The 16667-nt window shown below is 46.5% G+C and overlaps 1 protein-coding gene across 1 annotated transcript in view; it reads left to right on the top strand.

Annotated features, from left to right (window-relative positions):
* NID2 (nidogen 2) overlaps window positions 1–16341 on the top strand; it is a 66922-nt gene extending 50581 nt beyond the window's left edge. Inside the window, exons 12-21 of the mRNA XM_058739048.1 lie at window positions 2893–3012; window positions 3827–4057; window positions 7796–8017; window positions 8628–8797; window positions 11243–11372; window positions 11850–12021; window positions 12540–12697; window positions 14709–14832; window positions 15677–15789; window positions 16080–16341. Of these exons, the coding sequence (XP_058595031.1) occupies window positions 2893–3012; window positions 3827–4057; window positions 7796–8017; window positions 8628–8797; window positions 11243–11372; window positions 11850–12021; window positions 12540–12697; window positions 14709–14832; window positions 15677–15789; window positions 16080–16090 (1451 nt within the window). The 3' untranslated portion in view covers window positions 16091–16341. The remainder of the gene's footprint in view (window positions 1–2892; window positions 3013–3826; window positions 4058–7795; window positions 8018–8627; window positions 8798–11242; window positions 11373–11849; window positions 12022–12539; window positions 12698–14708; window positions 14833–15676; window positions 15790–16079) is intronic.
* Window positions 16342–16667: the final 326 nt, after the last annotated feature.

Raw genomic sequence — 16667 nt, 5'->3', positions numbered from 1 at the left:
CCCAGCCTGAGCGTAGCAACAAGGAGTTTCTCCCTTCTCTAGGGGCTGAAAGTGTTCCATGCTTTCTGTCCTGACACTTGACAGCCTGTGATAGAGGGAAGAGCTCCCCTTCATTACACAAAAGCCACAGTTCCCCCCACACCCCTCAATGTTAGCACTCCTTGGGAGGAGCCATAGCCTGCTCTGAGCCCAGGCTCTGGAGTGGCTGACTGCACTCATTTTCTGTCATGGTGTGAGGTCTTCCAAGGAGGTATGGGGGACTGTGTTTCAGGGAGCTTTACCTCCTCCAGCTTCTAGGGGATGGGGCCTCCTCACTTGTGATGCTTTCTGTCCCTTCAAGGGCTTTCTCCTGCTGGTCGTTTACAACCATTAGTGTCCCTCCCCCTGACTCTAGTATCTGTGGGAAGATGACTGGCTTTCAGTCTGATCACAATTCTTAGTCCGTAGGCTTTAAGAACATAAGGAACCTGGTAGCTCTGGGGAGTCCCCTCTCCCTTAGTTCAAAAACAGTCTCAAGAAACTGATCCATGCGTTCTAGAAATAGGCCCTGTGTCTCAGGAATTCCTGCTTCCTGTCATTGCCTGGGGTTCCTGTTAGCATGAGAAGTCCTTTTAGCATATGTATTATGAATAGCTTCAATTTCCTGCATTTAATTTCCTGCTGGATGTTCAGTTTTACAGCTTTGGTTTTACAGCCAGTTTTATGGCCTCTTGCAGGCCCAAGGAACTGGATGGTCACTGGCTTTGCCCAGCTAGGTGTTGGAGTTGTCCTTGTCAAGAGACTGAGGGCCAGACTCAAAGATAATTAAATATGACAATATAGAACCTATTGATTAGATTGGAGATAGAGTTTTTGTTGTGATTAGTCTGGTTTATTTTTGGTTGACTGAGGAGCTAACCAGAAAACCTTGTTTGTTTCTAACCTTGTACTTTCCTGCCTTTGTAGGTGGAAAGAAGGTAACTAGGGAGGCCAGTTCATCTGGGCAGAGCCTCTCTGGGTGGCATTAAACTCCGTTCTGTGAAGCATTCAGGATGATTTTGGACTTAGGGGAGCTAATGTATGTTGACGAAACTTCCTTAAGACTGAGGATAAGCAGAATGTGAATTCGCTAATTACGACATAAGAGATTCCTCTCCCGTGAACATGTCTGCTCACTGGCACCTGGGAGGGTGGCTCAGTGAGCGCATGGTCATAGCAAGGCTGGTAGTCATAACCCTAGAAGAGATTTCACCTGGGGCATGGGAGGCCGGCTGAGGGGCCAACTCTGTCCCCAGCTGATCCATGTCAAATTCAGGCTGTGGCTCTTGGGCTTCCTGGGTTCTATGTGTCTCTGCCATGGGCTATAGCAAATTGATGCAGTTCACTTCTGGGACTCACATTCTTCTAGGTTTCACATTGATCATCCCAACCCACCTTTTTTCATCCATTTTTTAAATCGTGTTTTGGGTGTTTTCGTGAAAGTGACGGCTTTCTTTACAGTGGAGCCTTGATCAGACTTACACTCTTTATCCTCCTTTTACTCTGGAAGACTTCCTATCTCTGCAGAGAGCTTATCTCAACCACTAGCCATTGGTTTTAATAGTTTGACTCTCATAGGTTTTTTTTGGGGAAAGGGGACTGTCTTGCTATTGTCTGCATATGCTGATTGCAGTAAATAAAAGGACTATAAGCTGGCATGTAAGGTTCTAGGATGTTGTAACTTAAAAAAAAATTTTTTAAGTTTATTTATTTTGAGAGAGAGAGCACGGGAGGGGAAGAGAGAGGGAGGGAGAGAGAATCCCAAGCAGGCTCCACACCAACAGCATGGAGCCTGATGTGGGGCTCAGACTCAGGAACCGCAAGATCATGACCTGAGCTGAAGTCAAGAGTTGGACGCTGAACCGACTGAGCTACCCAGACACCCCTAGGATGTTGCAGTTTTGAGAAATATGAAATTTAATCCTTACAGTACCATGTGGAGAGTGGGAGGGCCTGAATTGTTTGTACTGATAAACCTGACAAATTTAGATGTTCTTTTTAAATTTTTTTTTAAATGTTTATTTATTATTGAGAGACAGAGGCAGAGCGTGAGCAGGGGAGGGGCAGAGAGAGAGGGAGACACAGAATCTGAAGCAGGTTCCAGGCTCTGAGCTGGCAGCACAGAGCCCGACACGGGGCTCGAACTCACAACCTGCGATATTGTGACCTGAGCCGAAGTCAGACACTTAACTGACTGAGCCACCCAGGCGCCCTTAGATGTTCTTTTGAATGTGTTGTTCCAAACTAATGATAATATTTTTCTGATGCTTTTCTATTTCTTCTAAAGGTAGAAAGTAGAGAAAATTTCTTATTCCTTGGGCATTGTAGATGGTAGGACTCTGATTCCGGGAGACTGGATGTGCTTCCAAACTTAACTGAAAAAGCATTTGGAGCCTCACCAGGCTTCTCTGCATCTGTAGATTGGTGTTATAGGGACATGGTGCCAACAGGGCAAGACCGAAACCATTGTTACATGTATTTACTGCTGTGGTACTGAAAGGAAGTGAGTGATTTACAGCCCAAAGGCTAGTTCAAAGGTAATAACTTCCTGGAATTCACTGTGGATGAAAGATACTCTAGAAATACACTGCAGGATATTTTTTTTTTCTGGAAGTGACCACACATTTGATTTCTACACTGTACATTCTTAGTCTAATGGGTTCGCTCACGTGTCCCTCGACTTTGTATGTTTAGCCCGCCTTTAGCTGTCAGCATATTTCTGCTCATGCCCAGAGGTCTTCTAAGGTTGACCCCTTGGCATTGACCCACATGTACTAGGGCCGCGTAGTAGCCCCAGTTGGGTGCAGTGAAGTCATGCTGTTCCTCCCTGCCCCGCCCCCCCCCCCCCCCCCCATCTCTGTTCTGCCTCTGTAGATGTTGACGAATGCTCGGAAAACAGATGTCACCCCTCGGCTACCTGCTACAATACCCCTGGCTCGTTCTCCTGCCGATGCCTCCCTGGATATCATGGGGATGGATTTCAGTGCGCACCTGGTAAGGTCTGGAGGGCTGGCTGAGGCACAGAAAACTCCTGGTTCCTTCAGTGTATTTTTTCTACAGCCTTTAGCCTGTTCTTATCGGGGACCAAGGCTTTTCTAGGCTCTGGATTTTCTTCCTGTTCCCTCCTTCTAGTTTACTTAGAAGTCCCTGGTTATTAGTAATCTGGGAGGCCAGGAGTGTGACCCCACCCATTGTCCTAGCTAGTGGCAGCTGTGTTCAACTCCCGTCATGATCTGCTTTGCCTTGGTAAGTGTCATTTAGATGAAGGACTGGGATAAGCTTACTAAATAGGAGCCATATGCACCTAGTGAGCTGGTAGTAAGCCCCCGTGGTGACACTCTAGGAGGTCTTGGCCAGCACTGTGTGACCTAGTGATTGCCATTGACCTGGAGCTTCTCAGACTTAGACTCTGGACTTGAGAGGATGAACAGAGGTTTACTTGTTTTCTCCCAAGTCTCTTGGGATGTTTGGACACAAGCTATGGGTTCTTCATTTTACCCTTAGGGCTGAGGGAGGGGCGATTTTACAGTAAGTACGGTCAGCTCAGGACTTAATAGGGTGAACTGTGAGAATTAGGGAGACATTAGGTAGATAGTGGCAGAACTAAAATAAGAATCCAGGAGTTCACAATCTCAGTGCCTGGCTATTTTTTTTTCCCATGTTATGCTGTCTCCCAAGTTTAGGGAGGGAAAAATAAACAAAGAACGTCACCTCAGACGAGAGACTTTGAAGTTAGCTGGTAAAAGTGGATGGGTTGCAATGTCTTTTATTCCTTCTTTGTACGTCTCCTCCACCCTGGTCTCCGAAGACCCCACATCAGGACTGAAACCCTGTGAACGCCAGCAGCGCAGTGCCCACGCTCAGCACGCCTATCCTGGCTCCCGGCTGCACATCCCCCAGTGCGATGAGCAGGGCCACTTCCTGCCACTGCAGTGTCACGGGAGCACTGGCTTCTGCTGGTGCGTGGACCCCGATGGTCATGAAGTCCCCGGCACCCGGACTCCACCTGGCTCCACACCACCTCACTGCGGACCAGCAGGTGAGCCAGGCAGGAAGGAGCTTGTACTGACCTAGGCCCAGGGCTTGAGAAGCTGAATGGCACAGCCTGTGGGGCAGATTATAACTCCTGCCCAGACCGTGCAGACTCGGGGCCGACTTCTGTCCTTTCATAGCCTCCTTCCTCCTAGGACCACTCAGATGATCTGTGCCCACCTGTGCACACATTCAGATGACAGGGACATAGACTGACGTCACTGTTACACGTTGGACTCCAGCCTTAGACTTGCCCGGTACAAGACGGGACGTTGAGATGAATGGTGTAGGTCAGGCTGAGGCCACTGCCCGAGACCTGTTATGGCAGCTTAGGGAGACCTTGGAGCTAACGGATCTTGCCAGACCAGCCTTTTGTCCAAAGAGAACTGCCTGCACATGTTCCTTTATATCGCTACACTCTGCCTTCTGAATTTCAGGAAGCAGTATGAAGGCCAGTTTAGTATTAATAGGAAAAATAAGCAGACACCTATGGGTGCATCCCGCTAGTTTGCCCTAAGCTAATGACCCCCGCTGTCTCTAGGCAGGCCCAGCATAGGCCTCTAGGCACCCCCTTGCCCCAGCCACTGTCCGAAGAGATGCAGGGACCCGTTGTGTTAGCCTGTGCGGTCTGAGATGCTAATGGTGAGCGTGTCTGTAACCATCTGAGGGCTCTCCGTGCTCCCCGGGGGGGTGGGGCCTGGCTATCAAGTGCTCACATGTCCTGCCAGCTGCAGGTTGCCAAGGCAGATTGTACTCCTTGCTGAGTTGTTAAGAGTGGAAAGCACGTTTTTAAAACTACAGAAGAACTTTATTATGAAAAATGTAGGATTGATCTGATTCCATTTTAGCCAAAAATTCCTATAGCCATGAGCTTGCTATTTTTACTACTGGAAAAGATAAATCTTGGCTTTTAACGTGACAGTAAGAAGAGCTAGTGAATTACCACCAGTTTTGATCCCGTCAACAATAGGGCAATGGCCAGGACATGAGTAGTTCTAAGATTCACACAGGTAAAAATTGGTAGTGTTTGATCTAGATGTATACCTTTGTTTCCACAGTGACATTCCTAGTTCCTCTTGTCCCTATTTTTAGGAAAAGATTTGACAGGTCCAAGGGGGAAAAAAAGAAAAGAAAAATCCTGTTTCACTCCTTTAAAATCTTTAAAAAGTCTTGGTTCTAATTCCATCTGGGATTTAAAGAAATCAGATGGTTGGGGCCTGCCTTGGGGAATGGTTCAGAGTTCTATTTACTAAGACAAGCGTTCAGTTTTAAGGACCGTGATTCAGAAGGGAGCCAAGAGAATGAGAAGTTAATGACTGAAGAGAGGGACACATTGTCTTGTGCAAACTCTCCCCCCAGTGGCCCAGGCTCCTCTCTTGGCACTGGTTTGGCCTTGGCTGCCTTTTCTGACTAGTCCCATCTGCATAATGGGGTTGGCTTGAAGGGAGAGAAAAAAGTCTGTGTCCAAGATTTCAAACTATTTAAAACCCTGCCAACCGAAACCAGAAATCAATCTGTGGTTGGATTAAGAAGTAGCTTCAAATAGTAAGGAATGAGAGGGATGCACACGTATCAGTGATGTGCCCACTTCCCAGAAGCTGAGTGAGCCGTGTGTCTCCATTCCAGACAAAGAGCCGTGCCTCATCGGGTGGTCCCCTGAGCTAAGAACACACCCTCTGAGTTTGCGGGGTGGACCTGGAGCCGTGTTGGGAACTTCTGCGGGGCATCCCACCTTGAGGTGGCTTGTTAGTGTTTGAAGAAGTGACCTTTCCCTGTCCAGATTCTTTGAGACACATTTGGGTGAGGAACTCTCCTTCTCCATTGGGTCTTAAAAAGAACTCTGCTTCCCAAGGGTTATGAACTATAGAGGCCACCTGAAGGGCATCCATTGCCACCAGACCTGGTGAGTCTTGGAGTTGAGCTAGTTGGGTTTGAGCTCTGAGGATTTTGTTAACCATCCTCCCTCTTGTCCGGAGGAATCGTAGGTACTAGAACCGAATTGTAATGTTTCCAACTTTGTTCTTGGAGGCCAGTGGAGGCTTTGACCAAAGGAGTGACATGAAGTGACTGTGTTTGAAGTATTTTTTTGCTTTTTTAAAAAATGTTTATTTTTGAGATGGAGTGAGGGAGAGAGAGAGAGCACGAGTGGAGGAGGGGCGGAGAGAGAGGGAGACACAGAGAGAGGGAGAAGCAGGCTCCAGGCTCGGAGCTGTCAGCACAGAGCCCAATGCGGGGCTCGAACTCACAAACCATGAGATCATGACCTGAGCCGAAATCAGACGCGCAACTGACTCAGCCATCCAGGTGCCCCAGAAATGACGTTTTAAAGGGACTCTTCTGGCTGCTGGCTGTTTACATTGGGGGGCGGGAAAGAGGGTGGAAGCCAGGGACCAAGTGAGAAAGTTTTTGTAATATCCTAGCAGGAGACCATGAGGCTCTGACCAGGGTGATAGGGGTGGATATAGTGCGAAGTGAAGATTTTCTGAATGTATTTTGAAGGCACAGCTGACCTTTTTCTGACCTCCCAGATGTGGAGAGCAAGAGACAGAAAGGAGTCAGAGATGATTGGGCCCGCACAATGGAAAATGGAGGTGCTATTTACTGATAGGAAAAAGTCTAGGGGACAGCAGCACTGACAGTGGAAAGCAGGGTCCCCGTTTTTGTTCTGAGATTAATGGCATACACCCAGGTGGTGGTATCATGTAGGTGCTTGGCTGTGTGATTCCACAGACCACAGGCTTCAAGTTACAGGAATTAAAGCAGCAGCAGCAGCAGCTTCTAACGAGCTCCTTTAGATACTCCTCTGATAGACGGGGGTACAAGTTACTTCCAAAGCCCGCGGCAGACTCCCTGCAGACAGAGAACCGCCACGTTTGGGACAGAGCGACAGCCCTGTGGAAGCAAGCAGGGAGAAAACTGCAGCTAGAGAAGCTACTCTGCAAGAGCTCACAGGAGTGTAAGCCGGGTGGTGAGCCAGGAGGGCGAGCAGAGGGGAGGATGCTGGACAAGGGAGGGGCAGAGCTATGGGCAGGAAGCAGGAGCCCGGGAGAAAGGTTCAGCTTTGAGCCAAAGGGCTTCCAGGAACTGGAGCGTCTAACAGTCAGTATGGAGCTGTTGGCCACCACGTCCTCTATGCGCACCCCTACTAATTACAGTGAGTCTCATTCCATATAGTTTTCCAGTGAGCAGAGCTGAGGGCCACGAAAGTAGGGTAGGAATAGGAGGCAGGAATAGTTTGGCATAGGGCAAAGTAGGGCAGGCAGTAGGTTAGGACTAGTTTGTAAGATGCATGGCCAGTGTCAAGATTGTCCTCTCAGGTGCAGGCCTGGAACTTGAACCAAGCGGGAAAGAATAAATACTGCCTTTAAGTATCATGTAGGCCCCTGAGTCCCTGAGGAGGGTCCCCACCAAAGGGCTCTGTTAGCAGAGGTCCTGGGCCCCAGCAGAGGTGTCCCCATGGGCCGGGCCCGAGTGTGCCCTGCACCCCTGATCTTAACCTCCTCTTGCTCTCTGCTGACGTGGCTCGCCTTCGTGACAAATCCTCCTGGCCCAGGAGCTTTCCTCCGTTCTCCGGATGCCTGTGGAGAGCTTCTTAGAGCACTTGACTGGTCCAACGTCCAGGGGCTTGGCTGAGGCCTTGTTGGCGGATACTAGGAGGAGGGAGGCCAGGTGTGGGGATCTTCAGCCACATGCTGCATTCTGTCCTTGGCTCACGATCAAAGGCTTTTTGTCCCCATCTGCTCAGAGCCCACCCGGAGGCCCCGGACTGTCTGCGAGCGCTGGAGGGAAAACCTGCTGGAGCACTACGGTGGCACGCCCAGGGACGATCAGTATGTGCCTCAGTGCGATGACCTGGGCCACTTCATCCCCCTGCAGTGCCACGGGAAGAGTGACTTCTGCTGGTGCGTGGACAAAGATGGCAGAGAAGTGCAGGGCACCCGCTCCCAGCCAGGCACCACCCCTGCATGTAAGCACCCGGGGGTCAGCCCTCATCCCCCTCATCCACTCTGAGGGCTTTCTGTATGGAAACTGCCAGCTGTGAGTGAAGCGGGGGAAAGGGGGGACCCATAGGTTAAGTGAAAGAAGTCGCTAAGATGCTGTGTTGATTTATCAGCTGGTCTGTGATCCAAATCCCTATTTGGATTTAACGTTTGGTTTTGTCATTAGAGTTTCTGTAATTAGAACATCTGGAACTCAGTTCAACAAGCAGTTCCTCCTCCCCAGCTCAGGATGAGAGGGGACACGTGTCACCCTGGGGGCCCAAAGAAAAGCGGACACAATACTGTTTTTTTGCCCTTAAAAAGAAAAAAAACGTTTTTGCTTTGTTCTGAGGGAAGTGTTTTGTTGTCTTCCTCCCTAGTAATTGGCAGTGTTTTACATAATCCTTGGGGGGGAAAAAACCCCTAGAAATTAGAATTTCTTTTAAGGAACATCTGGAATACATCGGTCTAGGGTGAAAACCTTTTGATGTTTTTGGAGGTTCTGGTATGTGGAAAGTAACTTCTTCCCCTGTCCCCACCCACCTTTGTGTTCTTTCCTCTCCGTTCTTCATACCCTCCTGCTCCTTCCCACGGCAGGTATACCCACCGTTGCGCCACCCACAGCCCGGCCCCTGCCCCGGCCTGATGTGACCCCCCCATCTGTGGGCACTTTCCTGCTCTACGCCCAGGGCCAGCAGATCGGTCACTTGCCACTCAATGGTACCAGGCTCCAGAAGGACATGGCCAAGACCCTGCTGTCACTGCATGTAAAGTGGATTTCTCCCATGGGGGTGGGACTGTACGGGGCGTTCAGATCTGGGCCAGGGCCTGAGGTAGAGGGAGGTCCTGGAGGATTTCTGGGCTGCGGTCCAACTCCAGGAGTCTGACGCTGCTGCCACAGGAAGTGAGGGCACTGTCTGCTGGGAGTCCTGACTGACCAAGGCTTTCTCCAGTGGTTCATGGGGTTTCAGAGAAGTGGAAAGGGAAGTTCAGAGTTACCAGGATATAGAGGCAGTATGGTGAGCCAAGGGAGAATGGAAAGAAACTCAGCCCGAGTCCCCAGGGTTCTCTCCATGCCAGACATCCCCACAGAGGGTCCAGGACTAGCTAAAGGGTGTGGTTTCTGTGGAAAGAAGTTAATGACTGCCTCGTTGTTGTAGCCCCCTCCCCTCCGTTTTGGTTCTGTTGATCGGTCTCCTATCTTCTCTAACTCCTTCACAGATGAAGATTTGGGTGGAGTGGGACGCTGGGAAAGGAGTGGACAAGCTTTCCATAGGAGATGCTTGTTGCTTTCTGAGCCAGCAGCCTCCCTCCATTTTGGAGGACAGCTTTCTTCTCTAAAATGGAGAAAAGAGAAGGGAGTTCGCCAGAAAGGCACTGATGGTTATTAAGGAAAGCCGTCTGATTCCATTTCTAAACTTCATGCAGCAGGTACTTGCTCATCTGATAGAAGAGTATAATGTCCGTGTTTCCCTTTACTTATGTTATCAAGCTAATTCTGTAACTTTTGGGATTCCAAAAAAAGCTTAGAAGCAGGTAGTATGCAGAGAAAGAGGTTTGTTTTTTAAGATTTAGGTTTTGGAGTTTTAGGTGTGTTGGCAACCACTACCATACTATTCTGTAAGCTTCTCTAAGAGAAACTAAGAAATCGTCAACACCTCAGTCTAACTATCGTAGCCAAGGCTGATGGTTTTACTGCATTTCTGCGCTTGCCTCTCATTCGGGCAAGGTGGTGGTGGTGGTGGTAGAACTGAGAGAATGGCACATGGGTTATGAGCATGTCTTGAGGAAATTTACTTAAACTGAGCCTCCTTCTTCGAAGAAACCCTAAAGTCAGTACATGGGTTAACGGATCCCATGATTCCCTAGGTCACTGGAAGCACATGGATGTCACTCCTGCCTGAGACAGATGACTCACTTTTCAAGTAAAACTGTTCTTGACCTTCAGATCCCTCTAAATCAACTGCCCATTTTTTCCACAGGAGTCAAATTCTGCTTTGTACAGTATTTTTTATATTGACTTCTCTCCCAGAGGCATGTCAAGCCGGCCCCAGGAGGCTTTGTTAGGCAAGCAGGGAGCTGGTATGACCTCAGGGACAGCCAGATGGCCCCTAGATGTTGGCTTTGCACACCTGTTGGGCTTCTCAGACCAGGAGTCTGGATTGGAAACTGAATGAAGCAAGTACTATGCAGAGTTTTGTAAAGAAATACCACAGACTCAGCATTTAGAAAAGACTTCTTTATTTAGCAATAGGGAAGGGAAGACCTCCCTAACCACCGGTTTGGTGACCACCAGTCTCCAGTTCCTTAACCCATCCTTCTGGAGACTTTCTTCTACATACTGATTACAACCAAATCATTTGCTTTGTATAAGAAGCAGAGATAGGGATAAGGGATTAAACCTCAGGGGAAAGATCTCATGATAGTTATAGGAAAAGGGAGAGTAAATTTTGTTGTTGTATGTTGGTGAATTAAAAAATTTTTTTTAATGTTTATTTTTGTGAGAGAGAGCACAGGTGTGCATGCGTGCACAAGCAAGGGAGGGGCAGAGAGAGAGTGAGACACAGAATCTGAAGCAGGACCCAGGCTCGGAGCTGTCAGCGCACAGCCGACGTGGGGCTCGAACCCACAGACTGTGACATCATGACCTAAGCCGAAGTCAGACGCTCAGCTGACTGAGCCACCCAGGCACTCCTATGTTGGTGAATTTTAGAAAGGCTGTTTCAGAAGTGCTGATACCATTCGGAAGGAGTACGTTTTCACCCAGTACAGTATTAAGGACTTTGCTGAGACTAATGTTTGTTCTCTAATCACTCAAGGGGCTGATTTCATGAAATCATTTTATTACTGCTGACAGTAATTGTGCTTATTGAGCACTTGCTGTACACTAATGACCGATGAGGATACTTTACAAGAACTTTTGGTAGAATTTTTATAGCAGCACTATAAAGTAGGTACTAGTATCTTCATTTTGCAAATGAAGAAACCCAGCCATAGAGAGGTTAAATACCAAAGTCATAGCTAGTCACTGGCCAAACCTGGCTGGGACCCCAGAAGTCAGCCTCTAAGCCACCTGTGTAATCCTGCTGCATAGCTGCCCTTAGGACTACTGTGGGTCGTTCACTACAGCCATGTGTGCAGCAGCTGAGCACAAGCTCTGGGGAAATGCATGGAGTCCTAACTCTTCCAATTTCATGTTTTGGTCCACAAAGGGCTCCATAGTCGTGGGAATTGACTATGACTGCCGCGAGAGGATGGTGTACTGGACAGATGTTGCTGGCCGGGCAATCAGCCGTGCCAGTCTGGAGCCAGGAGCAGAGCCTGAGACGATCATCAGCTCAGGTCAGCAGCTTCATCTGGAAGATGCTTTGTATTTCATTTGAGTCTCCTACGTTCACCAGGGGAGGTTAAGCGCCATTCAAGCCACTTCATCAAACGCTGCAATACCAGCCCCTCTGTAAACACACACTTATACGTAAGCAAGGAGGTAATTCTTACTGTGAGCCTGTTGAGAAATTGGAACTCTCAACAGAAATGGCTCACAGTGAGAACTCAGGGTGTGGCCACAGTTGATGCTGCCTGGCCCCAGCACTGTGCATGCCCGGTACCATCAGGCTGGTGGGTATGTTAGTCTAGAAGGAAAACTAGAGGTGGCAGGACAAGTAACAAAGGATCCGTTCCTCAGTTAACCTGGTTCTTGAGGCCGAGAGCCTCTCAGGACTTTTTGTTTTTTTAAACTGTTCAAACATAGCAGATCTCTCTGCTTCGGGTTCCCTTTTCATGCCTGCAAATACTCCAGTCCTGCTGTTCTACTTCCAGGTCTGATAAGCCCTGAAGGACTTGCCATTGACCACTTCCGTAGAACAATGTATTGGACGGACAGCGGCCTGGACAAGATAGAGAGGGCCAGGCTGGACGGTTCTGAGCGGAAGGCCCTCTTCCATACGGACCTGGTGAATCCTCGAGCCATTGCTGTGGATCCAATCCGAGGGTCAGCTGGGCTTCCCTATTCTCCTGCTTCCTGTGGATCCTAATTTGGAGCCCTTGGATTTTAAATGCAGTGTGGAGAGGGTCAGAACAAGAGTGCAAAAGCTCCAAAGCATGGACTTAAAAACAGTATTTATATAGGATCTACTAGGCGTCAGACGCTGTTCTAGGCAAAGGGGACAAGGTCTGCTCTTTCGTGGAGCTCACATTCTGGGAGGAAGTAAGGTAGTAAACTAATGAATAAACTAGAAAATCATTAAGACGACAGTGCGATACAGAGAGAATTCAGAGTATGTGAGAGGCACTGGGGGGCCACCCGAGATCACTGACCAGGCAAGGCTGTCTAACACCTGAACTGGAAGGGTGGGTCTCCTTCAGCAACACATTAGGAAACCCTAGTGCTGAAGCAACAGGGTTAAGTTCCTTAAATGGTGAGAGTAGCCAAAACTCAGACACTGGTGTTTTATTTCTCTGACCTCATTTTCACTATTGCAAAAAATCTTTATTTAATTTATCCCACAGCAACTTGTACTGGACAGATTGGAATCGTGAGGCTCCCAAAATTGAAACGTCTTCTTTAGAAGGAGAAAACAGAAGAATTCTGGTGAATAAAGACATTGGACTACCTAATGGTTTAACCTTTGACCCCTTCTCCAAACTGCTCTGCTGGGCAGACGCAGGTATTACTGATGGCATGTACACACAGCACACTTCAGCACCATGGGTGCCAGCACTTAACCGCAGCTTTTACAACAAAACCAAATCCCAGTATGTAGAGCTTTTGGCTTCAATTTTCAACAGTACAGCCAGCACAGAATCTGCTCCTTTGGTTGGTGTCTAAACTGTTAAAGAACACTTTTAGTCGATACTTCTAATCCTTCCTGGGGTTTTGGGTGGGAGGGGTTGTCTGTGACTTAGGCAATGATCTGAGGGCTGGAACTATGTCCCAATTCATTTTTGTGCTACTAGCCCTTCCCCACACAAGCACTTGGTATACTTTTTTTTTTTTTTTTAATGTTTGTTTATTTTTGAGAGACAGCGACAGTGCAAGCAGGGGAGGGGCAGAGAGAGAGACAGACTCTAAAGAGGCTCCAGGCTCTGAGCTATCAGCACAGAACCCAACACAGGACTCAAACTCACGAACTGTGAGATCATGTTCTGAGCCGAAATCGCATGCTCAACCGACTGAGCCACCCAGGTGCCCTGTTCTGGTATACTTTTTATTTTTATTTTTATTTTTATTTATTTATTTTTTTTATTTTATTTTTTTTAAATTTTTTTTTTTTTTCAACGTTTATTTTATTTTTTGGGACAGAGAGAGACAGAGCATGAACGGGGGAGGGACAGAGAGAGAGGGAGACACAGAATCGGAAACAGGCTCCAGGCTCTGAGCCATCAGCCCAGAGCCTGACGCGGGGCTCGAACTCACGGACCGTGAGATCGTGACCTGGCTGAAGTCGGACGCTTAACCGACTGCGCCACCCAGGCGCCCCCTGGTATACTTTTTAAAGTAAAGAGAAATTTTATCCTCTGTTGGAACTGGCAAGCTTAGATAAACGAACAAGAGGCTTTGTTTGTTTGTTTGCCAGTATCAGAACATTTTACAGTATGCTATTACGTGGAAGACATTTTTTGAAAAGTGATGTGGCAGGACGGCCCTTGGTAGTAAGTTAAGGTTGCCAATACCCAAGTTCTTTCTGTTGTGTGATCTCCTTATTAGAAAAATAGAAAAGATGCTATAGGTCTTCTTCTATACTAAAAAGAATATGAAAATGTCCATTCTTAAAGAATTTCTAATTTAATAAAAGGAACTATAAATGCAGATGGATCAATATTATAACCTGGTTGGCCCAAAACAAGTTATTTTTTTTAAGTTATTTTTTATTTATTTTTTTTTTTTTTAAATTTTTTTTTTTCAACGTTTTTTATTTATTTTTGGGACAGAGAGAGACAGAGCATGAACGGGGGAGGGGCAGAGAGAGGGAGACACAGAATCGGAAACAGGCTCCAGGCCATCAGCCCAGAGCCTGACGCGGGGCTCGAACTCACGGACCGCGAGATCGTGACCTGGCTGAAGTCGGACGCTTAACCGACTGCGCCACCCAGGCGCCCCTTAAGTTATATTTTTAAAAACTATCTGAAATTTAAACCCATGTTTCATTAAGACGCATGAAATTTGGAAACTCTTGACTTGTTTAGGTACTATAAAATTTTCGAGAGTGCTTCCTTTACACTGAAAAATATAATGGCCATGTCGCCATTTTAGTTACTTTTAATTCCTATCTACAAGATAAGTCTTTAAAATCCTTCAATATTTCTTAAGGGCCTTATGCATTGCTTACAAAGGGCAAGTGTTTATCTGATGTTTACGACAATTTATGAGGTGACACTTTAATTAGAACAAAGTTTATCTCTAATGTCCTACTTAGGGAGAAAAAAATGCAGTCCTCTCTTCCAAGAAGGGATCAAGAGTCTAAATTCTAAGAAACGAGAATGCTATTAAACTGAAGACTGGTAACAGAACAGGAAAATTTTAGTTTCTAATTTGCATCACTGCACTGGGAAGAAAATACCCTATTTCCTCGTCTACCTTTGTTTCCTTTCAGAAGGCCTCCACCTGCCACAATTATTTTTGGCAAATGACTTTTCTCCTGGTATGGAATGATTTCATTTTCTCTGGTGTTTTAAAAGGAACCAAGAAACTGGAGTGTACACTACCTGATGGGACTGGACGGCGGGTCATTCAGAACCACCTCAACTACCCCTTCAGTATTGTCAGCTTTGCAGATCACTTCTACCACACAGACTGGAGGAGGTGAGCCGACGCACACTGGCCGTGCCTCACAAGGCTGGGGTTCCGGAAGATGCGCCACCCATTTTACCTAATGTCACTAAGTGTCTTTAGTAAACTATGCCGTCTGCTGAAGTTTCCATTATCTCTGTTAGTAGATAACATCATTCAAGTGCTAATGCTTTTTAAGTCCTACTTAATGGCACTGCTCACACGTAGCTTAAAAGTGGCACAGCTTACACTGAACTATCCAAAAAGGAAGTACATGAATCCAAAACACTACCCCCTTAAGTGGTGCCACGTGACTTAAACTGATTTTTTTTTTTTTTAAATGGTATTATGGATATATTGTCCACCTGGGAGAAGGAAGAGTAGTGTAATTTACACTAGTGCCCCAAGGAGGAACTGGGGAACATTAAAAATACATATGGATGTCTAAGCCCTTCTACCCCATTCCTTGCAATCTGGATTTAATTGGTCTGGCGTGAGGCCTAGGCATCAGTATTTTAATAGATTTTCAAGTGATTCGTTGAACAAGGGTTGAGAACCACTGACTTGGACCAGTGGTTCTGAAAAGTTTTGTATGGCATCAGAAACATTCCAAGGGATTGTTAAAACCTATTGCTGGGTCCCAGCCCATAATTCCTGATGAGTCAGTAGGTTGGAGTTGAGGCCATTTGTATTTCTAACAAGTTTCCACTTTGAGAACCACTCATCTAGAAAATCTTCAAATCTAAATGAGTCAAAACTCACTTGGTTAAAGTAAAAAAAAATACATATTCTAGAAGGCTAGCAGAGATTCGCTATTGAAACTGAGTTTCTATCCAACCTTAAATCCCATGAGTTTACTCTTCCTTTCTGTTACCAGGGATGGTGTTATATCAGTAAATAGAGATAGTGGCCAGTTTACTGATGAGTATCTCCCGGAGCAGCGATCTCATCTCTACGGGATAACTGCCGTCTACCCCTACTGCCCAACAGGTAAACAAAATGTGCAGGGTGCTCCTTTGGATCAGCAGGGTAGAGAAGGATATACCTGGTAACTGATGATCCTTGGCCCAGAGGGCAGCTGCTGCCACTAACATCACCACCAGGGAGAGCCACTTTGAATAGAAAAGTTAATGGCCCATACACAGGGGTGACCAATCTTGACTACCCTAGCTTAACTATACACAAAAAAGGTCAGCCTATAAGGATATTTCCCCTTTAAAATGTTGTTGCAACTGGGTTATAAAATATTCACCCACTGTCTCTTCCACCTCCCCTCACAGGAAGAAAGTAAATACGGCATCACAAAGGATTTGGAGTTTACAATCAGAATCTGGACCCTAAAGAGCATTTACTACAAACACAGGCAAAGAAAGTGAAAAAGGAATTGGACCTACAAGATGAACATTTTCAGTACAAAAAGACTAAGTATATCTTGTGAAAAGTTTTATACCTCAATCTTTACTACTGTATTTTGAATAACAAAAGTTACTACAAGTTTTAAAAAAGTAATAGAATTTTAATTGCTTATTAAAGCAATTATTTAAAGGGTCAAACTCACTAAAATACATTAAGACCCTAAATCTAATTTTTGCTAAGGATTCTTTCTGACCAAGAAATTAAAGCATGGGTTGTCAGTACAAAGACACAACCCTAAAGACCACAAGGCTTGACCCAGAGAAGGCTATGTGGAACTGGTAGGGAAGTTTCCCAGTAAAAGTTCTAAGATTTATTATTATTTTTTTTTTTACCTCTGCATCACTGCATTTCTATTTATATTAAAAGGTGCTAGAATGTTTCAATTTGTATCTTCTGATCCTGTAAGTCCCTCTATAGTTACCCACAGAAGTTACTACATTTATAAATACCAA

This window comes from Neofelis nebulosa, chromosome 7 (genome assembly GCF_028018385.1).
Source record: "Neofelis nebulosa isolate mNeoNeb1 chromosome 7, mNeoNeb1.pri, whole genome shotgun sequence".
Classification (NCBI taxonomy): domain Eukaryota; kingdom Metazoa; phylum Chordata; class Mammalia; order Carnivora; family Felidae; genus Neofelis; species Neofelis nebulosa.
Note: the sequence above shows the minus strand (reverse complement) of the source record. Positions and strands in the feature narration are given on the sequence as shown.